General features: G+C 44.4%; 3 protein-coding genes across 3 annotated transcripts; all 3 read right to left on the bottom strand.

The window, feature by feature from the left end:
* Window positions 1-9,545: 9,545 nt before the first annotated feature.
* On the bottom strand, window positions 9,546-10,502 carry LOC131246978 (uncharacterized). The gene has a single exon (XM_058247430.1). The coding sequence runs from the start codon at window positions 10,500-10,502 to the stop codon at window positions 9,546-9,548; it is 957 nt and encodes a 318-aa protein (XP_058103413.1).
* Window positions 10,503-10,550: 48 nt separating this feature from the next.
* Window positions 10,551-11,141, bottom strand: LOC131246979 (uncharacterized). The gene has a single exon (XM_058247431.1). It carries the CDS (start codon window positions 11,139-11,141, stop codon window positions 10,551-10,553), a length of 591 nt encoding a protein of 196 aa, XP_058103414.1.
* Window positions 11,142-17,367: 6,226 nt separating this feature from the next.
* On the bottom strand, window positions 17,368-19,966 carry LOC131246980 (putative pectate lyase 2). Its single transcript, XM_058247432.1, has 4 exons — window positions 19,247-19,966; window positions 18,743-18,846; window positions 18,416-18,554; window positions 17,368-17,589 (listed from the first exon to the last, which is right to left on the bottom strand). The coding sequence occupies exons 1-4, from the start codon at window positions 19,964-19,966 to the stop codon at window positions 17,368-17,370; spliced, it is 1,185 nt and encodes a 394-aa protein (XP_058103415.1).
* Between the last annotated feature and the right edge of the window lie 2,403 nt (window positions 19,967-22,369).

The raw sequence follows: 22,369 nt of genomic DNA on the forward strand, positions 1-22,369 counted from the left end.
AGGCTGGTCCATGCAATATGAGACCTATCTGCAAAGATTGATATGCGGGGCCAACAGTTTATATAGAAGGCCCGAAGGATTTTTTATTTTATTTTAATTTTTTTTTTTTAAATTCTCCCTGGAGCCTGATGTGATGTGATTAGAGCTAGACACCTAGTCGAACCAAGTTAAGCTTGGCCCAGCTCGGTTGAGTTCGGTCAGCAACCAACCCCACTTAAGTTCGGCTTGGCTCAGTGATCGAGCTTGATTGACCAACTTGACATGGCTTAGTCATTATTTTGGGCCAGATCGGGCCGAATTTGATCTCAAACTTTCAAGCTGAGTTAGAGTTTGAATTTTCGAGTTGAATTTGACTGTTCGAGTTCGATGTTGAGCTTTCAAGTTCAAGGTTGTACATAACATTAAATCAATAACAGAGTAGAATTGAAAATCGAAAACAACTTACAAATTGAAAAGTAAAAATATTACAATTACAAACTTACAACAATATTATATGCATTTCTTTTCTATCGTTATTTACTACAGAAGAGGAGATTCGTTCGACAAGGTCGAGTTGCTATCTAATTTTTCATATATATACTCGTTCACCTCTCCTAAATTGAAAGGTGGAAAGAGTTTTTCATTGCGTTCTTGTAAAGTTTGAATTAGATTGTTCAAAATTTCTTTATGGGCAAATTTATGTGGAGTTCCCAACACCCCGTAAAATGCATCGAGACTTGAGAGTAATTTGGATGGTTTGTTACTCTTCTTCTTTTTGCTCGTACGGCTTCATCATGTTTCGACAATATGTTGTCTTAAAGAACATCATTGATGTCTAAAAGCCTCTTTCATACTACGTTTCAAGGAGAGTTGGAATTATTCTTCTTCCAATGCTAATAATTTTACTTCATCATCTACCTTAAAAGTTTGGATGGGGTTGGAAGTTTTTTATTTGAATAAAAATGGCTTGAAAAAGAAGTTGGACCCCCTTTGAGACTTTAGGATATGGTTTTGCATCTCTATCAGTTGGATGAATTGCTAAGTGACTTAAAAGAACAAAAATGCACCATTCAGTCGAACCGGTAAAAATTGATAAAAATACAAGTCGGACTGACTGACCTTTGATTCTCAGGTTCCCTGAGCTTCTCAGATAGGTTAGACCGATAACCCAATCGGTCAGCCTGACAGAACCAAAATTCTGCTCCAATAGGGTCATTCACTATACTAATATTTAGAAAATAGTTTGATTGGGTTTCCGAGGTTGACATAAAGTTCAAGCACAAGGTTTTGATGTGAATTCTCACGCGTGGCTGTCTACGGGACAAGCCAGGCTTAGTGGGTTATGTAGGAATCTATGGTTTAGTTAGACAGGCTTCAGGCACAAATTAAGATAGCTACTTTCAAGGTCCTAAAAGCCGATGATCCGATAATCCACGTCCCATAGTCGATACCGAGAAGTTGGGTTAGTCGACACTTGACGCGACATAATCAGGGTTTTCAGGTCAACCATACTCAGGGTTCCTAGAGGTCGAGGTCTAACTAATTCTCTAGGTTTCTAGCTCCAAGCACGTGCGAATGCACGTGTGAGCGTGCAATAAATTGGAAGAATCTACTAGTGATGACCAAAGACATCCAATACTCAAGATGGGGAGTCATAGATACTTAAATAAAGGAGGGGATATGGTTTTAGGAATACACTTATCATAGTTTTTGGCCGCCCTACGGATTCTGGTGTACCTTTTTGTAAGGAAGCCCATTAATCTACCTCTCACATGCATATGCTTATGATTAATCCTTCCACTATCAAGGTCATTCACCTATAATCTAGATTTTGTAACTGATCATGAAGTGGACCATTAAATTTAGGTTATTAGATCATTAAGTGCAATCGAAACAATTTTAATGGTTAAAACAAAACTTTAATGGTTGAAAATCCCTTTAAAGTCAATTAAAACATTTCAAGTCTTCGAACTAGGAGAAAAATCACTTGATGAGTCACTAATATAATCATATCTTACCCTAAACAAGTCTCATGGTAAACCTAGTGAATCCCTTATTTACATGTGCATGAATAAATGAATCTTAATAGATATACCTAACATCACCTACTTTTAGTGGCCTTTAAAAAATACCATGAAGGGAGCCAAAGTCGACCAGTCAATATCTAAGACTCTCACATATTCTCAAGTCTAAAGATTGGTAAACTAATGTGACCATCAAATCATTGATCATATGGTCACAGTCTAGTCCATGCTAATGGGCCCCCAAACTATCAAATTGAACTTTGATCCTCCAATGTAAGTGTCTAAAAGGTCCATTCCAGGATTCCATATCTATAACACACTCACATTCTTATGTAAGGTAAAGGCTAGAGGCACAACCGAGACTAAATTGGTTCCTGCTAGTAAAGACATTCCATCTTGACCTAAGTTATTCCCCTCACATAAGATGACCACACACCTCAAAGAATATATGATGTTCATTGATGTGTCCCATGCATCTATGCTAGTCAGGGCTCATTAAGGTGTTGAGATCCATGGAACACAACTCTCCTCGATTAGTGACTGTTGATGACAAAATTTTGACCACCCTCCACTCGCATCATGCGTATCTGCGAGCAGAGTAATCGGTTACGTCCCCTTATAGTATTTTCTAAGTTCAGCCCACATTTCTCCCTAACCTCGGCTTGGACCTTTTGGCAGATAAGGTTTCAATCAGAGTGGTTATAAGCCTTCGTCGAACAGTGTCCGCACTTATAGTCCGAGTCAAGCTAGTAGTCATTCGCCTGATCGAGTTAGCATGACGTTAGCCCTCGGGATTATAAGGGGCTCGGATCTTCCCATAACAGTATGAACTCAATCGGGCTCGAACTAATCAAACTCAACTTAGATTCAGGTGTGTGTGTTATCCTGATTTCAAAATTTTGAAGCGACGCGCCCTCAGGGTTTCTCGCTCACTGGCCAATATTCAGTGATCGCGTGGCGACGGTTAAGATTTCGAATCGTCGTCTGCCTATGGCATATTGCCACGTACCCCTGATCAATGTTTCGGACGAAGCTTTCGTTGCTCGGGCATCGTTTCGTTTATCCGGAGCATGATGCTCGATGTCAGAGGCGTACTGCTCGACAGAGCCTGGGCCAATAGTGTGCGACCACGTAAGCTCCGAAGTCGGCTCCCGATGATTCGGCTGCGGCCATCATTTCTTGTCATTAATGTAGAGATTTGGCAAGGTCTATATAAGTCTCCTTTGGAGACCTCTGTTTTACTTCTGCGCTTTGTGTTTGAGTTGTGACTGGAGGAGGCGATTTTCGGCGAGGGCGATTCCGATCGGTCAAGGTTTTCTGACAGGCGATTCCGATCGATCAGGCATTTCTTGCAAAAGCGATTCCCGGTGATCGTCTGGTGAGTCTCCTTCCTTGTGCTTCTTTGCGTACCTTCCTTTTAAGATGTCGTCCGATCTGGAGACCGTTTGGAATTATGATGACGATTCCGAGTCGGAGAGTTTTGATGACAGGAGAGGGGCCTCTGAAGGTCCCTATGAAGCTGTACCCCTATTCCCTCCGTCCCGAAGACAGAAAGAAGTAGGGGATCAGACTCGAAGGGTTGTTAAGAAGGCTGCTCGATCCCCCTGGGTTACAACTACCGAGGCCACAGGGATGCCAGCAAGTGGACGGGCCTCGGAGGTAGTCCTACGAGGTTCCGTGCTCTCTGAGTCTTAGATGGAATGGATCCGCTCGGAGTTTCAGATCCCCGACTCCATCCAGATAAGAGCCCCAGGGCCCCTCGGCACCGCTGGTGCGCCTGTTGAGGGAGAGGTTGTCATTTTCCTCTGTGCGCTACAATGCGGGCTCCGACTTCTTCTGCATCCCTTCATTCAAGCCGTGACAGCCTACCTCTGCTTAACTGCTGGGCAATTCACCCTCAATGCTTGGAGGGTGTTAATTTCTTCTTATATTATCTGGCATTAAGTCGGGAGCCCGGAGCTGACCCCTAAGGAGTTGATAAGTTTATACTTGGTCAAGCACGACAGTCAAGAACCATGGTACTACTTCGCGACCCAAGACAACATGGGGTTGAGGCTCGTGACAAATCTTCCGTCCTCCAATAAGGACTGGAAGAGTAAATGGTTCTAGGCTGTGGGCGAATGGGAGGCGCCGGTTTCTGAGCTCAGAACCTTGACAACACGGGTTCCCACCCGATTTTCAAAACCAGGTCTGACCAATTATTCTCTCCTTTCTTCATACTCTTCTTTATTATGCTGGTCAGACTGAAGCTATATTTATCTTTGTAGATTTCCCAAGGGGCACACCTCTCCTTAATTCGGCCCAGAAAAATCGCATAGCTAAGGCCAGGGCGCGATCGGGAGAGCTCCGTTCCTGGTCGGACCTGATTACCGCCACCAACCTTCACTGTTGCGGGCTGTGCAAGTCCCAACCTCTTCCGACGTCTTTCAGTAAGTTTTTTTTTCAACAAGGATTGAACTCTCAGACCTGATTATTTGACCTGTCACTTTTAACAGGTATGGCTAAGGCATCTGGTTCTCGGAGGAGGAAAGCCACTCCTACGGCTGAAGAAATGTTGAAAGCCGAGCCCCAAGCGAAGACCACTGCTCGAAAGTGGCAGGCCATTCCTCCCTCTGGCCCCGCTCCCATTTTTGCAGCTCCAGCTGCTGCTTCAATTCTTACTGCGACACCAGTCGCAACATCTACTGGGCCCCAAGTTCCAGCAATCATTGTTCCGACTCCTGCGACTATAACTCATTCCCTTCCTCCTCCACCTACCGCAGCCCCCCTACCGTGGAGGTTCCTCTTCTAGCCCCCGAGCTTTGTATTACTGTCCCTTCTTCCTCCGAGTGAGAGGAGGCTATCCGGATAGCTGACGACATGCTTTCTCCTCCTGACGACAGGAATGATCTCAGGGCAGAGGTCCAAGTCTGGGTAGGCAGTCGAACCGGGGCTGAGGAAGCCATGGGCTTGGCCCAGGTGGGGACGAGCGGCGGAAGGTTTGAACCAGGCTACTACCTGTCTTACCTAATGCCTTGGGCCGCCAAACATGCCCCAGAGGAGGATATAGCCCGCCTTCTCAACAGATCGGATAGCTCCTTTTTGAATGACATGACTTCCATTTTTTACATGGTATTTTTCGTCGCCTTTCTACTTCTTAGTTTCCATTTCTTTTGCACCCGTATGCTTATCTTTATTTTCATTCAGTCTGTCCCAAAGCTCCTTTCGGCTCGGGAGAGGGCACAAGAGTTGGAAAAGAGAGGCCGAGGCAGAGGCCCTCAAGACCGAAGTAGGGATTTTGCGGGATGAAGCCAATTTCCTCCAACTTAAGCAGGGCGAGCTGCATCGGCAGCTTGAGGAAGGGAAGGCTAGAGAGCGGGATGGGCAGGCTAGAGTCCAGCTGCAAGGGGTTGTAAGTGATCTCGAGGCCCGTTGCGGTGCGACAGTGGCTGAGCTGGCACGAGCTAGGGCTCATATGGATTCATTAGCTAAGGAGATTACTCGACTAGGCGAAGTCCTAGATCGGACCAGATCTAAAGCGACAGAAGAACGAAGCCGAGTTGTCTCCCAAGTAATGGAGGCCCAGCGGGCCCAGGATGAGGTCTCCCTGGCTGAAGCAGTGGCTGCAGCGGTAGATGCCTTCAAGACCTCAGAGGAAAGGAACGCCGAAGCCACCAAGTTTTACAACTGTGGTTTCGATGCTTATATTGAGGCGGTACATGGTTTATACCCAGACCTCAACCTCGAACCCTTATTGTCTGAAGACACCGGAAAGGTACCTTCTGAAGATGTCCGCCCGGACTAAGCCCTCGACTCCCAAGCACCTCCGATTGTATAATCTTTAGTATTTTTTTCGTGGACTTGAAACTTTTTCCTATGTATGAATTTTTTTGGATGATGATAATTTTTTACCCTTTGGAAAGGGTGTTCGGATGATGACTGCTGTTTGTTGATTACCGACCTGATTCGCTGACAGGTCGATTTACTTCTGGGCATGGCCGACCCTTTGACGGTTAGCCCCTTCCAATGTCATCTCGTAGAATTTTTAAGCCTTTATGACATGATCATTGGAGTCCAAACGCCTGGGGAGTCGGGTCATCTTTTGGCTTTTCCCTTGACTTAAGAGGGGATGCCTTGCCGAGTTTTCATGAGATCATACTCTAACCCCTTCTCTAAGGGATCGGCCCGTTGAGTCTGCCTCTGCATGTGAGAGGCAGCTTTTCCTTAGTCTAATTAAGTAGAGAGGAAACGGTGAATTTCATTAAGAGCCTTAAGGGCTAGTCGCTCGAAGGCGTACACTTGTTGAGAGTCTTAAAGGCTTGTCGCTTAGAAGCTCATATTTATTAAAGGCCTTGAAGGCTATCTTGTCACGGGTAGTAAATCTTCAGATGCTCGGCATTCCAGGGGCGGGAGAGCGGACGACCCTCGAGATCTTCTAAGTGATAAGAACCTGGTTTGGTCAATCGGATAACATGGTAAGGCCCTTTCCAGTTAGGCCCGAGTGTTCCATCCCCCGACTCAGCGGTGTTCTGGAACACCCGGCGAAGGACCAAGTCCCCTGGATGGAAACGCCTGGTCTTGACTTTTGAATTATAGAATCGCGCGACTTGTTGATGACGAGCTGCGACTTGGAGCCTTGAGATATCTTTGATTTCTTCGAGCAAATCCAGCTTGGTCGCGATCTGCTCAGAGTTCTGATTTTCATGATAATTCTTAACCTGAGCCGTAGGGAGACCGATTTCGACTGGCACCATCGCCTCTGAGCCATAAGAGAGTGAGAACGGAGTTTTTCCTATTAAGGACTAAGCCATAGTCCTGTAGGCTCAGAGAACGAATGGAAGTTCCTCGGCCCAGTTGCCTTTCGCTTTCTCCAACTTTGTCTTGAGATAGTGCTTGATAACTTTATTAATTACTTCCACCTGTCCATTAGACTGGGGATGTCGAGGAGAAGAGTATGCATTTGTGATGCCGAGTCCTTGACACATGCTTCGAAATTTATCGTTGTCAAACTGCCGGCCATTGTCTGATACGATGATGCACGAAATTTTGAACTGGCAATGTTTTTCTAGACGAAGTTAATCACCTTCTGTTTTGTGATCTTGGCGACAAGCTCGGCCTTGGCCCACTTGGTGAAGTAGTCGACCACAACGATGACGAACTTGACTTATCCTTTCCCTATGGGCAAAGGGCCGATGATGTCGACTCCCCACTGGGCAAATGGCCAGGGACTGCTCATGGGAGTCATTTCTTCTGCGGGTTGTCTCAGTACGGCTGCAAAACGCTGGCATTTGTCACATTTATGAACATAGTCTTTAGTGTCCTCTTTGATGGTCAGCTAAAAATATCCTTATCGGAGTATTTTCAGAGCCAAGGCTCAGCTGCCAAAATGGTTCCCGCAGTTCCTTTGTAAACCTCTCGAATGATATATTCAGCCTCATCAGGCCGGAGACACCTGAGGTAGGATTGAGAATGCCCTTTTTTGTATAGGATACCATCCAGGATGGTATATCGAGCTGCTCGACCCTCAGTCGCTTGGCTTCCAACTTGTCTGAGGGGACTTCACCAGTCCGGAGGTAGTTAAAGATCGGGTCCATCCAGCTCGGATTGGCATGACTCAAATTGACCTCTTTCTCAGCCTTGTCGATGCTTGGGTGCTCTATAAATTCAACGGGGATGACTCATGGAATCTTCCTTTCCGCGGTCGAGGCGAGCCATGCTAGGGCATCGGCCCATGAATTTTTCGCTCTCAGAATTTAATGGACAGTGGAACTCCAAAATCTTTCGATCAATTTCTTCACCTCGTCAAGATAAGCGATTATCCTTGTTTCCTTAGCTTCATACTCGGTAGAAATATGGTTTACCACCAATTGAGAGTCGCATCGGACCTGAAGAGATTGAACACCTAGACTCGCTGTCAGCCTGAGTCCGGCTAGCAAAGCCTCGTATTCAGCCACATTGTTTGCCTTGAATCCAAGCCCGATCGCATATTGGATAATCATGGAATCAGGCGCGATCAGGACGATTCCGGCGCCGGCCCCTTTGATATTGGACGACCCGTGCACATAGAGGACCCATTCCGGGTCCGATACCTCCTTTTGGTCTCCTGGGTGGATATGTGGACTTATTTCGACCTTCGCATTGATCTCTCCCATGCTCGGAGTGGTGAATTTGGCAATGAAGTCGGCCACCGCTTGGTCCTTGATTGTTTTCTTCAGACGAAACTGGATGTTGAACTCACCAAGTTCCATGGCCCACTTGGTCATCCGACCTGACACCTCGGGCCTCTGAAGAACTTGTCTGAGAGGGGAGTCTGTCAACACAACTACGGAATGAGCTCGGAAATATGGACGTAACCTCCGAGCTGAAACAATGAGGCAGAGTGCCAACTTTTTCAGGGGTGAATATCTCGTCTCTGCAGGTATCATAGCCTTGCTCAAGTAATATACAGGGTGTTGCTTACCCCCGACCTCCCTGATCAGGGCCGAACTGATGACCGAGGCCGAGACTGCGAGGTAGAGGAACAGTGGTTCACCTTCTTTGGGTTTGGATAGCAAGGGGAGTGATCTCAGATGCTGCTTTAGTTGTTGGAAGGCTTGTTCGCACCCCGATGTTCACTCTGCCTTCTTATTACCCCTCAACTGTTGGAAGAAGGGGAGGCATTTATCTATAGCTCTGGATATGAAGCGTCCGAGCGCCGCGACTCGCCCTGTGAGGCATTGTATTTCCTTTAGAGTCCGACGTGAACTCATGTTGAGGAGCGCCTTGATCTTATCGGGGTTCGCCTCAATGCCTCTCTGACTGACTTGAAACCCAAGGAATCTTCCTGAGTCGACTCTGAAAGTGCACTTCGTGGGATTCAGCTTCATCTGGTATTCTCGGAGGACGGCGAACGTTTCTCCGAGATCCATTAGGTGATCGGCTGCCTTAATGCTTTTTACCAACATATCATCAACGTACACTTCCATTGTGTGCCCGATCTGTTTAGAGAACATTTGATTGACCAGTCTTTGATATGTGGCCCCAACATTTTTTAGGCCAAATGACATGACCCGGTAACAGTAGAGTCCTTTGTTTGTGACAAAGGTAGTTTTCTGCCTGTCTGGGGGATGCATCGCAATCTGGTTATACTTGGAGTATGCATCCAAAAATGAGAGTAATTCATGACCGGCCATATTGTCCACTAGTTGATCGATCCGAGTCAACGAGAAACTATCTTTCAGACAAGCTTTGTTCAGGTCTGAGTAATCCACGCAGACCCGCCACTTTCCGTTGGCTTTCTTCACAAGGACCACATTCGCGATCCAGTCAGGATAATGTACTTCTACTATGAATCCGGCATCGAGCAGAACAGAGACCTCGTCAGCTATTGCTTCATATCATTCGGCGTTAAACGACCTTCTCTTCTTCTTGACAGGTCTAATCCGGATCCACGTTCAGGCTGTGCATTATGACATCCGGAGAAATTTCGGACATATCTTGGTGGAACCATGCGAAGACATCCCTATGTTGTCGTAGGAAGGCTAGTATTCTGAGCCATTGTTCAGAGTTCAACGCTGTCCCGAGTTAAACGGTTCTGCTCGGATTGGCTTCGTCAAGCGATACCTTCTCTATGTCTTCCATGGACGAGCCTTCCGCAGGCCCTCTGGGGTCCAGTATATTGATGGTGAGTGCTTGTTTAATTGAACATTTCTTTACTGCCATTGCATAACATCTCCGAGCTTCTTGCTGATCGCCTCGGAGGTAGCCTATTCCGCCCTTGGTTGGGAATTTCATCATCAGATGATACGTGGAGACGACTGCTCTCATTGCGTTGAGAGAAGGTCTGCCTAGAATGACGTTGTGTACTGATGGTACATTGACAACTAGGAAGTCTACCATGAGTGTGACTTGATGTTGTCTTTCTCCCGCAGTCACTAGGAGGGAGATGGCTCCTTCGGAGATCACTCTTTCCCCGGTAAAGCCGTGCAGTGGGGTCTTTACAGGCCTAAGATGAGACCTCGAAATCCCTATTCTTTTAAAGGCTTCGAAATAAATCACGTCGGCTGAGCTCCCGGTGTCAACCAAGATGCAGTATACCTTACGGTTCGCTATGGTCATAGTAACCATCAGGGCATCGTCGTGTGGGTGCTGGATTCCGTGTGTGTCTTCTTCCGTGAAGGTTAGAGTGCATGGGCTGACGCAGAGTTCCTTACTGGGTGGCTCGGTTAAATGAACGTAACGTTCCAGGTTAGGCTTCCGGGAATGAGCTTTCCGCGCCCTATTCGAGTCTCCTCCACCAGACGAACCTCCGAAGATGGTACGGATTTCAGCGGGCTCTTCCGTGATATTATTTGGCTGCTCTCGCTCTCTTCCTTCTTTCCGAGAGGCTTTTCCCTCTTTGGTGTATCGACGCAGGTGTCCCTTCCGAATAAGGGTTTCGATCTCATCCTTGAGATCCACACAATTGGTCGTATTGTGGTCATGATCTCGGTGGAACCAGCAGTACTTACACTTGTCTCGGTGATCCAGGTCGGCCCTCATACAAACAGGCCAATTTAGCAGTTTTTCTCCCCTGATGTCTAGTAGAATCTACTTGGCAGACGTGTTAAGGGGGGTATAGGAACGAAAATTTTCTTCCGGCCTTCTATTCGGACGACGATCGCGAGGGGCGCGGTCGTCGGTCCCCTTATTAGACGGCTGGGCTTCCCCATTCTTAGGCCTCTTCCCTTTATCATTTATCTCTGGCACTAAGACATTTTTACGGGCATTGGAGAATTCTTCCGCGTTGGTGTATTTTTGAGCTCGGGCGACTAGTTCAACCAGCGTCTTCGGCGGGTTCTTCCCAATGGAGAAAGTGAATTTTCCTTCTCTTAACCCGCTGAACACAGCAGTGAGCGCCATTTTGTCATCGTAATCTTCTATCAACAGTGCTTCCTCATTAAAACGGGCGTTGGAGTCTTTCAATGACTCCTTCGGATCTTGTTTGATAGTGAACAGATGGGTGTTGGGCTTCTGACTTCTCTTACCACTTATGAATTGGGTAAGGAATAGTCGACTCAACTCCGCGAAAGAACTGATGGAATTTGGTTTGAGTTGCCGGTACCAACTCCGAGCGGAACCTGTAAGCGTGATCAAGAACCCCTGGCACATCATGGCGTCCGTTGCTGTCTGGATCTGCATCCATGAGCGATAAGCTTCCACATACTCGGATGAGTCTCCAGGCCCAGAATATTGGATAACGGGAGGTATACGGAACCTCTAGGGCATCACCTCACTCATGATTTCGGAGGTGAAGGGAGGCTCGGTCTCTTCCATCATTGCCTGAACGGTGGCAGGGACTGACGTCAGATGTTGTTTCTTTTCGAGGGCTAAGAATTTTTTGTTGAGCTCCACGAACCGTTTCTCTCATGGGTCCTTGTTTTCTGCTATGATTTCTTGGGTGTTTTCTGTCTCCGGAGTTCTCTTTCCCCTCTTTCATTCTAGCCGATGGCGGAGATTCGTCAACGCCAGGGCTGAAGTGACTGAAGCGTTGGTTGGAGCTCGAGTGGCATCGTTCCGAACCGAGTCTCGGATTTGGGTCGGAAGGGGATTCTGCCCTGAAACAGGCATCTGAGGGTGCTGAGGTGCCTCGGGTATCATACTTCTCGGCACAGAGTGAGTTTCCACGACCAGATCGACTGCTTCAGGAATAGGATTCTCCTGAGCTGGGCGTGGTTGTGGCTCCTGTTGTTGCTTCATCCTATTCACCTCGTCACGTAGGGCTTGTATCTCGCCCTGCATGGTGCGATATTTACTTGCCCGATTGCGAGAACGCTGGGAAGGCCTCGGGGCTGATTCTGCATGAAATAGTGAGGAGGAACGAGTTTGCTCATTCGGCTTCGGTTCGGCAGCTACCGCTTTCTTCTTCCCTCTAGCCATTGTCCTTGAGAATAGGAACCTGACCTTTTGTATCAGTTTCCCACAGACGGCGCCAAAAATGTTAATGACAAAATTTGGACCACCCTCCACTCCGCCTGATGTACCTCCAAGGAACCCTGGTCCTGCGTAGAAAGGTTAGCAAAGGAGACCCTGGCTAAGCCGGGGCCGATACCTAAGTCAGGACAGGGGAATCTGGGTCTAAGTTGAAGAGTAGCAGGAGAATGCAAGATGTTCCGTCCCTGTAGCAATAGGGTCTCACCGTATTTATACCTGACAGTAGGATGGTCTAGGTCCGTTAATCTCGGCACGATTCGCTCAATCAGGAAGATTTTCGGATCGTGGGGATATCATGCGCGATCCAACGATCGTGCATTGCATCATGCGTATCTGCGGGCGGAGTAATCGGTCACGTCCCCTTATAGTAGTTTCTAAGTTCAGCCCACGTTTCTCCCTAGCCTCGGCTTGGACCTTCTGGCAGATAAGGTCTCAATCAGAGTGGTTATAAGCCTTCGTCGAACAGTGTCCGCACTTATAGTCTGAGTTGAGCTGGTAGTCATCCGCCCGATCGAGTCAGCATGACGTTAGCCCTCGGGATTATAAGGGGCTCAGATCATCCTACTGTCAGGTATAAATACGGTGAGACCCTATTGCTACAGGGATGGAACATCTTGCACTTCTTGCTACGTTTCAACTTAGACCCAGATTCCTCTGTCCTGACTTAGGCATCGGAGGGTCCCTCGGCTTAGCCAGGGTCTCCTTTGCTAACCTTTCTGCGCAGGACCAGGATTCCTCAGAGGTACATCGGGTGGAGTGGAGGGTGGTCCAAATTTTGTCATCAATAGTGACCTCCGTGTCCAATCTCACATTCTTAAGGACTAGAGGATAGTATATTGTGTTATCTTAATACAACCCATAAAGAATAAAGTTAAGGTAACACTATATCTATCAATCCGAGACATATAACACATGTCCAAAAGGACCCAAGGTCATTAAGATCAACAACTGTGATCGAATCCATCACATCCACTGGCCAATGGATCAAGGTGTAGATTGGTATTTCTGGATACTAACTCTAAAACTAGCTAATACCAAAACTAACACACTTAGTATTAAACAAACATTCATTAATAATTTTTTTCATCAATTGTATTTACATGTTAACAATATTACAGTACTTAAATACAATATTCATGGCTATTCAGTTGGTATTTATCTAGAAAAATGTGGATGAACTATTTATGCCGGAAAGGTAGCATGCTTTACTCACCGGTTAAAATTTGTGTTTCAAACATTTTATAACACACACACACACACACACACACACAAAACACTATTTCCAAAATCCAAACAACCCACAATCTAAACCATCCGCATATAGAAACATCCTATATATTATCCTAATCCAAACAACCCATAATTATTTTAACAACCATAATATTTATATATACCCTAATCAAAACAACACTTACATTACTCCCATAGAAACAACCCTAACATTACCCTAATCCAGACAGCCCTTAAATTACTGTAATCCAAACAACCCCCAATCAAATCAACTCTTACATTATCCCAATTCAAAAGGCTCTTAAATTACTCCAATCAAAACAACTCCCAATCCTAAAAGCCTTTAAAATTTTAAACGACCTTTACATGGCTCATACATTATTACCCTAATCAAAATAGCCTTTAATCTAAATCCTAATCGAAATAGTCCTCAATCAGATCAGCCTTTACATTATCCCAATACAGAAAGCTCTTAAATTACTCCAATCAAAAGAAACTCCAATTAAAAGAGCCCTACAATTACCCCCAATGAAAACAACCCCCAAATTCAACAACCCTTAAATTACCGCAATTGAAATAACCCTTAAATTACCTTAATCGAAGAAGCTCTCAATCAAAGAAGTCTCCATTGGAAATTTGATTTTCCATGATACATGTAAATCATGGTAAATAAGTAATTATTACCTTTTCCCCTTGTTTGAAAATGTGAGAGTAATTCCACCTCGAAAATTGATACAAAAGTGTTGACTTAATTCTGTGGTCCCCACCGAAATGTATATTATATATCCGCACCGTCCATCTATTTTATTAGAACCTTTTGAGGCATGAGCCAAAAAGTGAGGCAGATCCAATGCCCAAATGGCCCACACGAAAGGAAACATTGGCCTTAATTCATGCGACGTTTAAAGCTATTTCCTTCGCTAGGCCCACATTGAAGTTTTTTCATCATCTAACCCATTCATAGGGTTACACAGACATGGACAAAGGGAAAACACAAATATCAGCTTGATCCAAAACTTTTAAGGGCCCTAACAAGTTTTTAATGGTAGGCATTCGATTCCTACTATTTCCCGTGGTGTGGTCTACCTGAGATTTTGATCTGCCTCAATTTTTATCTCATGTCCTAAATTCAGCCGACATAACAAATGAGTGGTGTGGATAAGTCGCATATATCATGATGGGCCCTACATTGATTTCATAAATTTCTCCATTTAAGTGTTAAAAAGCAAGTTGGTAAAGATGGATAATTCATAGGTAAATAATTATTACCCATTTACATGGTAATTACAGTTGAACCGGTAAATCAAACAGGCCCTTAATTTACCCTAATCGAAACAGCCCTTACATTACCTCAATCCAAACAACTCATGGCATGCAATCGAAGATTCTAATCAGTGATTCACATGTAGTTATGAAGATTCAGGTCCTTACTCTTACTCCGGTGGTTTCAACACTTTGTCGAGGGTTCAAGTACCCATAGGTGGTGAAATTCCACTACGGTGTGTAGGGGCTGTTCACGAGTCAAGCTAGCTCGAAAAGCTCGCTCGACTCGGCTCAAGTCAGTTCGGATTGACTCGGCTTGAATGACTGATTCGATCCGAGCCAAGCTAATTATTTGAAACTCGAGGTGAGTTCAAGCCAAGTTCAACCAGGGGGCATTTCAACTTGACTCGACTTGAACTCGACTCGACTCGATTAATAAATATATTAAACATTAAATATTATATATATATATATATATATATATATATATATATATTATATTAATATAAGTTTTAAGTTTAAACTTAAAAATAAAAAAATAAAAAACAAACCCTAGAGTCTTTACCTGACCGCACGCACCCCCTTTCCTTTCCCTTTCTTCTCTTTCTCTACCCACTGCCAACCGCACGCCTGCCCCAACCACCACCAGTTTTCATTTCAGCTCCACAATAATATAATTTCAATCTCTTGACATCTACTTCTTAGGCAAGAAACCCAAGAAATTCGAGATGGGTTCTTCTCAGGTTTGTTAGAGCTTTACGAAAATCTAATGATCTAAATGACTAGAGCTCTTTACTTGGATTTCTAATCTGTGTTCTACTCTGTTTCGTTTCTAGTACTTGGATTTATGCCGGTGGAAGAAGATCAAGAACAGATTGGTTCTTACAGGTTTCCTCATCCAATTCGAAGCTTTATTTGGTTTTTTCATGGGTTTTTGCTTTGATTCTTTTAAGATTTTTGAATTTTTCATCAATGGAGGAGGATCAAGAACAGAATCCATTACTCTCTCACCCAACAAGCTCGAGCTCGACTCGAGGTAAACTCAACTCGACTCGAACCACTAGCTCGACTCGAACTCGACTCGACAGCTTTGGCAAACAATCCAAGCTTCAATGTTGAGCTCGAGGCCAAGCTTGAGCACGAGCTCAAACTCGAGTACATCATGGACAAGCCAAGCTAAGCTTGGCCCACCTTGACTCGACTCGGCTCGATGCCCACCTCTAACGGCGTGAGTGTGCGGTGGTGTGTGTGCGTGTATAAAAGTAATAATAATAAATTATATATATATATATATATATAAAGAAAAAAGTAGTTATGAAGATTCTAAACAAAGAATCCCCCTCTAGATGAAGATAATTTGGTATTGGTGGGCCAAGGTATATTCGCTCAAGCAGGAGGCCCAGGCCACTATAGTCAACATTCTAAGGGAAGCCAACAAGATAGCAGATGGCCTGACTCGTTTGAGTAACAAGACCCAAGGGCATCAGATTTTTCTGTCGCCTTTGGATCTCCCCCACGTCGCTAGGGGAACCTCTTTCTAGATTGCGTGGGGCTGGGAGCCATTAGAGAGAGTTAGGGCTTGGTGGGGTGGTGTTGTAGGCATTTCCGAGCTGGGGTACATGATAGGCGGCCCTTGGCCCCTTTTGAAGCCAGGGGCTGCCCGAAATGGTGTTCCTTTTATTACAAAAAGTTGGGCAAAAAAAGGTTTTAGGTCAACTTTTAAAGTGCATTCGGCTGATTATGGAGATAAGTAGTGATAAGGGAGAATCGAATGATTCTCCATGATATTTGGAAATATCATGGAGAATCATTCGATTCTCCCTTATCAAGAAGCACTCTCAAAACAAATCTCTGGTGCTTGTATTTGGACATTTAGTCTTCTTTATAATTGTAGCATGGGTTCTTGTTTGGTTAGATGGAAGATTTTCATAATGGTACAATAAGGATATGAGTTAATTTGTCTCCTTTCTTTTGGAAAGTTTGTATGAGAAAATCTCTATTACAGATGTTGGCGTAATTTGTTTTTCTAGATTTTGCAAAAGCTTCTTTATGTTATCCAGTGAGAAGATCTCTATTATAGATGATTGTGTAGAGGCCTGCTTCTAACATCTCCGCACTGAAAAAGAAAAAAACTCACAAATAAAACAATCTATGAGATAATGACGGAATGGAGAGTATGCACCGACGGAGGAGAGAGGGAGAGAACAACAAGGGGAGAGGAGACACAAAGAAGAGGACACAAGCATAGATGCACACAAGCACAAATGCAACAAGAAAGATGACACAAGCGCAAGCTAGCGCATCTTCTCACATCAGCTGCACAACCACCAACCACACCATCATGCATAGCTGCGCACAAGTAAAAAGAGAAGGGTAGAGAGGAGAGAGCAAGAGAACCTTCAAGAGGAATGAGAGAGTTTCCAAGGAGATCGAGGATGAGAGAAAATGTTGAAAGGGGTTTTAAAGAGAAAAAGAAAAGAGCATTTTTAAAAAAAAATTACAAAATATATTATCTCATATGTATTCCTACCATAGACTATAGAGTAAGAATATGACTAAGATGACCAAAAAAAAAGTAAAAAAATATTTTAAAATATTTTAAAAGTAGATTCTGATTTATAAATAGATATTTAAAAATAGACTCTTATTTATGGATTGATTGGACCATGTCCCAATTAATGCAAAATAGGGTGACTGGACCATGTCCCAATGCAACAATGCTCACTAATTAGAGTGCGCTGAAAGCATTGAGTTATTTTCCTTGATCACATATTACGGTTTTAATTACACGTTATTCTCTCTTAACAAGATTAAAATGCAAATTAAAGACATGCCAATCTCATTATTATTGACTAATGACGGCCGCGTATGAAGAAGAAAATAGCACGTAATGCTCATGAGAAGTTCAGCTTGCATGATTATACAAGATTGCAACAAAATACTAACTTATACAAGGTCTTGTAGCCCAACATTGGAGTGTGCCGGCATCGGCTGTGAGAGTAGGCGCCATCGACCCTTGTGCAGCAGTGAATGATTGAGACGAGGAGTAGCCCGGGGCTGCGCTCCCCCAACCAGATTGAATGAAGTAGGCGCCGTTTAAGAACATGTCCATCGAAGATCTCCATTTCCAGTTCTTCCACCCGCTGCTCTCCCGCTTAGTTACCTTGACACATGGAGCAGAGAATGTGAATTCATAGAAGAGGATGGACCCTGCAGCAATGCTACTGTTGGGGCCCATCTTTCAGTAATCTAAGCCAGTCATCTGGTGAGGCATCATGGCTATTAATTAGGGGTGCACATGGTTCAGTTCAGTTCAGTCCGATTCTGGGGTGAAACTGGAACTGAACCATTCCCAATATTTTCGGAAAAACTAGAACTGGAGCTGGACCATTTGCACCTTAGAACCGAATTGGAACCAGACCGTAAAAAAACAGTTTGGTTCTATGATTATGGACTTTTTATAATCTAGCCTAATGGCATAGTTTGTTTTTATAATACAGTCCAATTTTATGATTTTATTTTATTTTTTTATAATGCAGCCCAAGCTCCTCTACTGGAAATTTTCACAAAGAGTAATCTAGTCATGGTTTGTTTTTATGACACTTTCGTGTTCCCAAAATGATTTTTGCAGCCAATGTCTATTTGTGTCGTGATTCATTTAATGAATGGTTTAGTTTTTTTTATGTTTTTTTTTAAAAAAAAATTTTAATATTTATGGACCAAGGGGTTCGGGTTTTACGGTCAGGTTCGGTTCTATATAACTCCAAACCGAGAACTGAACCAAACTAATTGGTTCTTTGATTGTCGAAACTAAAACCGGAACCGATGCACTTTAGACCAGACCAAACCGTGCAGTCTAGTCGGTTCAGGTCCGATTAACCGGTTCTACCGGTTTGTATGCACCCCAATGACTATGTACCAAAGCACCCTCCATATTAATGGCTGAGATATTGCAAACATATGAAGGTTGAAATGTAGGCTGATTTTACCTCCTTCGAGGAACGATTGTTAGAAGCATCAAAGTAATTGCCTTCGCTTAAGATGGTCGGATTAGCGCTCCCACCTATGGCATACATCTCCCACTCGTCGTAGCGATTGTTTGCGACATGCGCATACCCGAACCGAACTCTGCATGCATTTGATTAGAATAGAAGAAATATAAGAATGCAATGCATGCATGAAAGAGTAAAAACAAGGCGAGTCACCAGACACTTCAGTGAGTCGGGCTGATTCACCACTGACAGTTGAGTCATGACTCAACTCGAGACTGGATGAGTCAGCTCGAGTCTCTGAGTTTTAAATCAATGCACTCTAACCTTGGCATTCTCTCTATGCAACCTGGACCAAAATGATTGAAGACGACTGTAATTTTCATAACTTTGTCGGCCGCGTAATTGTCGTTATGCCCTAGCAACATCACCTGCAAATGTGACCGTTAAAACCTTAAGCACTCTCTAATCAAATATTAAGAAGGGTGGCCCACTTCGATCCTTTGCTTGATCGATCAATTGATCGATGAATGGAGCTCACTGAGCTGTATGAACAGATGATCTGAACCATACATCACATGGAACCTTCAGTAGATGGGCGATGTGTGAAAATAGCATCGGTTGGGAAATCTTATGGGATTAAAAACTTTCAAAATGGATGGTCTAGAATAGCATGTCCAATGTAACCAGGATTGTCTGTTCGATGCGATTAATTTTCTACATTCAGTGCAATTTTCTACAGTCTTCCGTTGATGGTGGGGCACATCCAATGAAAGGCCTGGATCATCTGTACATGGGCATGTGGGGCGAAGAAGATGATCATGGTCATACCTTGTCATGGTTGGAGAAGTAGTTGTTAGAGATGGTCAGGGCAGTGGAAGCGTGGATGACGTCGATCAGGCCATCGGTTGAGTGGGACAGAGAACAATGGTCCACCCAAATATGTGATGATGCGAAGATGCTGATTGCATCCCCATCAGACCCTTGCCGACGGCCCAAGTGCGTCGGGGTGCTACGAACAAGGCCAGGTTTTCCAGGCTTGCAATCATGAATATTCAGCCCATGGATGATGACATGGCTCACACCTGCCACTGTAATGCACGGTCCATAAGCAATCTCCACGTTGGCCCCACGTCCATCTATTGTCTTGAAACTGTTCACCATGAGCTCGTTCTCAAGTGTAATGAGCATGTTCTTCTTGAATATTATCCACAATGGCTGTGTTTGGATGGCGCCATAGCGAAGCGTCCCAGGCTTGGGATTAATGGGATCATCAGATGGGTCGGTCACGACGTAGATCGCTCCGTATTTCCCACCCAGCACATCCTTGCCGAAGCCCACAGCACAGTCAGCCAAGGCACGACGGTTCGATGCCCAGTTGGGGTCCGACCGCCAACAACCATCGATCTTGTTCATGACTTTCGTCCCATAGGTGGGCCACAGGTTGCTTCCATAGTAGGTTGAAGTCTTGGGTAAGTCCAGTGAGTAGGCCTGAAAGGCCCACCATACGAGCACACAAGAGAGGATCAAATGAAAGGTGAGTGTAGCCATGGCGCAGGTGAAGGGCTATGGTTGCAACGGAAGATAGCTTAAAAGGAGAGGTGAAGGTCTATGCTTTGGTGTATGTGGTGCCCACGACCCTTGCTTTCTTTTCATCGTCTTTTGGAATTTTGTAGGAACGTGGTTGCACGAGTTCTGGTTTATTGAATCTGGTCAAGCATTTTATATTTGTGAGTTATTCTAGTCCGGTAGACACGCATGTCAACTTGGATGGTGTTTGGGATATCTGAGAAGTGCATAAGGTCGCCCCACTTTGAAAATGATCATAATCCATCCTGAGGATGTTCCACTGATTAAATGGGCCATCCCCCATGCGAGGAAACCGGATTGCGTACTGAGTTATTCGGTACACTTTTATGGTACTGGCTAAACTCTGTTGGGCTTACCTTGAGTGTATGTGGCTTATCCACGCCGTCCATCCTTTTTTTCAGATCATTTTAGGGGTTGAGACAAAATTTGAAGCATATACAAATATTAAATGTACCACACCACAGGAAACAGTGGGAATAATGATTTTCACCGTTGAAACATTGCTAGGGCCTACAATGACGTTTATTTGTCACCTAACCTGTTCATAAGATCACATAGACATGGATGAAGGGAATATACAAATATCAGCATGATCCAAAACTTCCGTGGCCCCCAATAAATTTTCAACGGTAAACCTTCAATTCACACTTTTCCATGTGGTGTGGTACACTTGAGATTTTTATATGCTTAAGTTTTTTCTCCAAGCCCTAAATTTATTTGATAAAATAGATTAACGAAGTAGATAAAATACATAAATCAGGGTGGACCCCACATAGTTTACTCAGTACGCAATCCGCTTCAAAGGAGTTTGTGAATGGTCCAGATTCAAGGAAAATGTATGGCACACTTGAACCAGCCTGATTTTGGGCATTAGACCATCTTCGCAGTTGTTGCCAGCTTATTACCAGCTCCGATACCCCACACGCTTACCCATTTAGCATGTGTGATATGTTTAATTCCTACATATATCCATATCATCCAAATCATGGCCATTTGAGTGGATCATAACCTCAAAGTCAAACTGATCAGATGATCTTAACCGTTTGATTTGGCCGGTTGAATTTGGACCAGACCATTCTCTATTTAACTAAACATTTGTTGGCCACGTGGGTGATTTTTGGGTTATCCTCCACCCAATGGGCTCCACGGCTTGGATGATCCAGATTACCGAATTTGTACGCTACCATTTGGAAAGAAGAACTAATGAGATTAAGACAAGGTACCACAACTCGTGGTACCGCACCATCTTTCCTTACGACAAGCCATTTGAGTAGGACATCAGTACCATGAAAACGGTTGGACCTGCCATGAAGCTCACCTGAGAAAAAAATTCAGGCCGTCCCACTTATCAGGTGGTCCACGCTATTGGAATCAATGGGCAACCGATGATCTGACTGACTTGTCATTCAAGTGTGGCCCACTCATTGATCGGATGAGCCACATGAGCCTGATTCTCAGAAAGTGTGATCTTCGCAGTGGGCCTACCGTTTTCACGGTACTGATATCCTGGCATGCTGGCGGGAAAGATTGTACAGTACGGTAAAATGTCGTACCGTTGCCTGTATGTAATCTGTTCTGTTAAAATGTTGTGGTGATCTATAGCAATGTTTGGTTGCACCAAATGTCGTGTAGTTTTTCACCTAAATACGCTTATTTGAAATCTGATTGCGTACTGAGTTACTCAGTACGCTATTATCGTACTGAGTAAACTCTGTTGGGCCCACCGTGAATGTATATGGTCTATCCACGCCGTCCATCTGTTTTTCCATCTTATTTTAGGGGTTGAGACCAAAATTTAAGCATACCCAAAGATCAAGTGGACCATACCATTGGAAACAGATGGAATAATGACTTTCACCTTTGAAACCTTTCTAGGGCCCACAGTAATGTTTATTTCTCATCTAACCTGTTCATAAGATCACACAGACATGGATAAAGGGAGAAAAACAAATACAAGCTTGATCCAAAACTTCTGTGGCCCCCAAGAAATTTTCAACAGTGGATGTTCAATTCACACTGTTTCCTATTGTAAGGTCCACTTGAGTTTGGATATACTTCATTTCTAGGCTCATTACCTAAAATTATCTGTTAAAATGGATGGACAGAGTGGATAAAATACATAAATCACGATGGACCCACAGAGTTTACTCAGTACGCAATCCGCCCGCTTATTTTAATTAGAAAATATCAATATTCGTTGCGACCAAACGCACCCCAAGATCTTCCATACTTTATCTAACTGGTGGTAGACAGACAGAAAGACAAAACTTCAACGGTTTACATTCAACGGGAAAAATCTTCGCACGGCTAGGATCATCCGCTCAAGGCGATTCGTTCAGTGGCCAATCCATGGTGGAGTCTGAT

This window comes from Magnolia sinica, chromosome 5 (assembly GCF_029962835.1).
Source record: "Magnolia sinica isolate HGM2019 chromosome 5, MsV1, whole genome shotgun sequence".
NCBI lineage: Eukaryota > Viridiplantae > Streptophyta > Magnoliopsida > Magnoliales > Magnoliaceae > Magnolia > Magnolia sinica.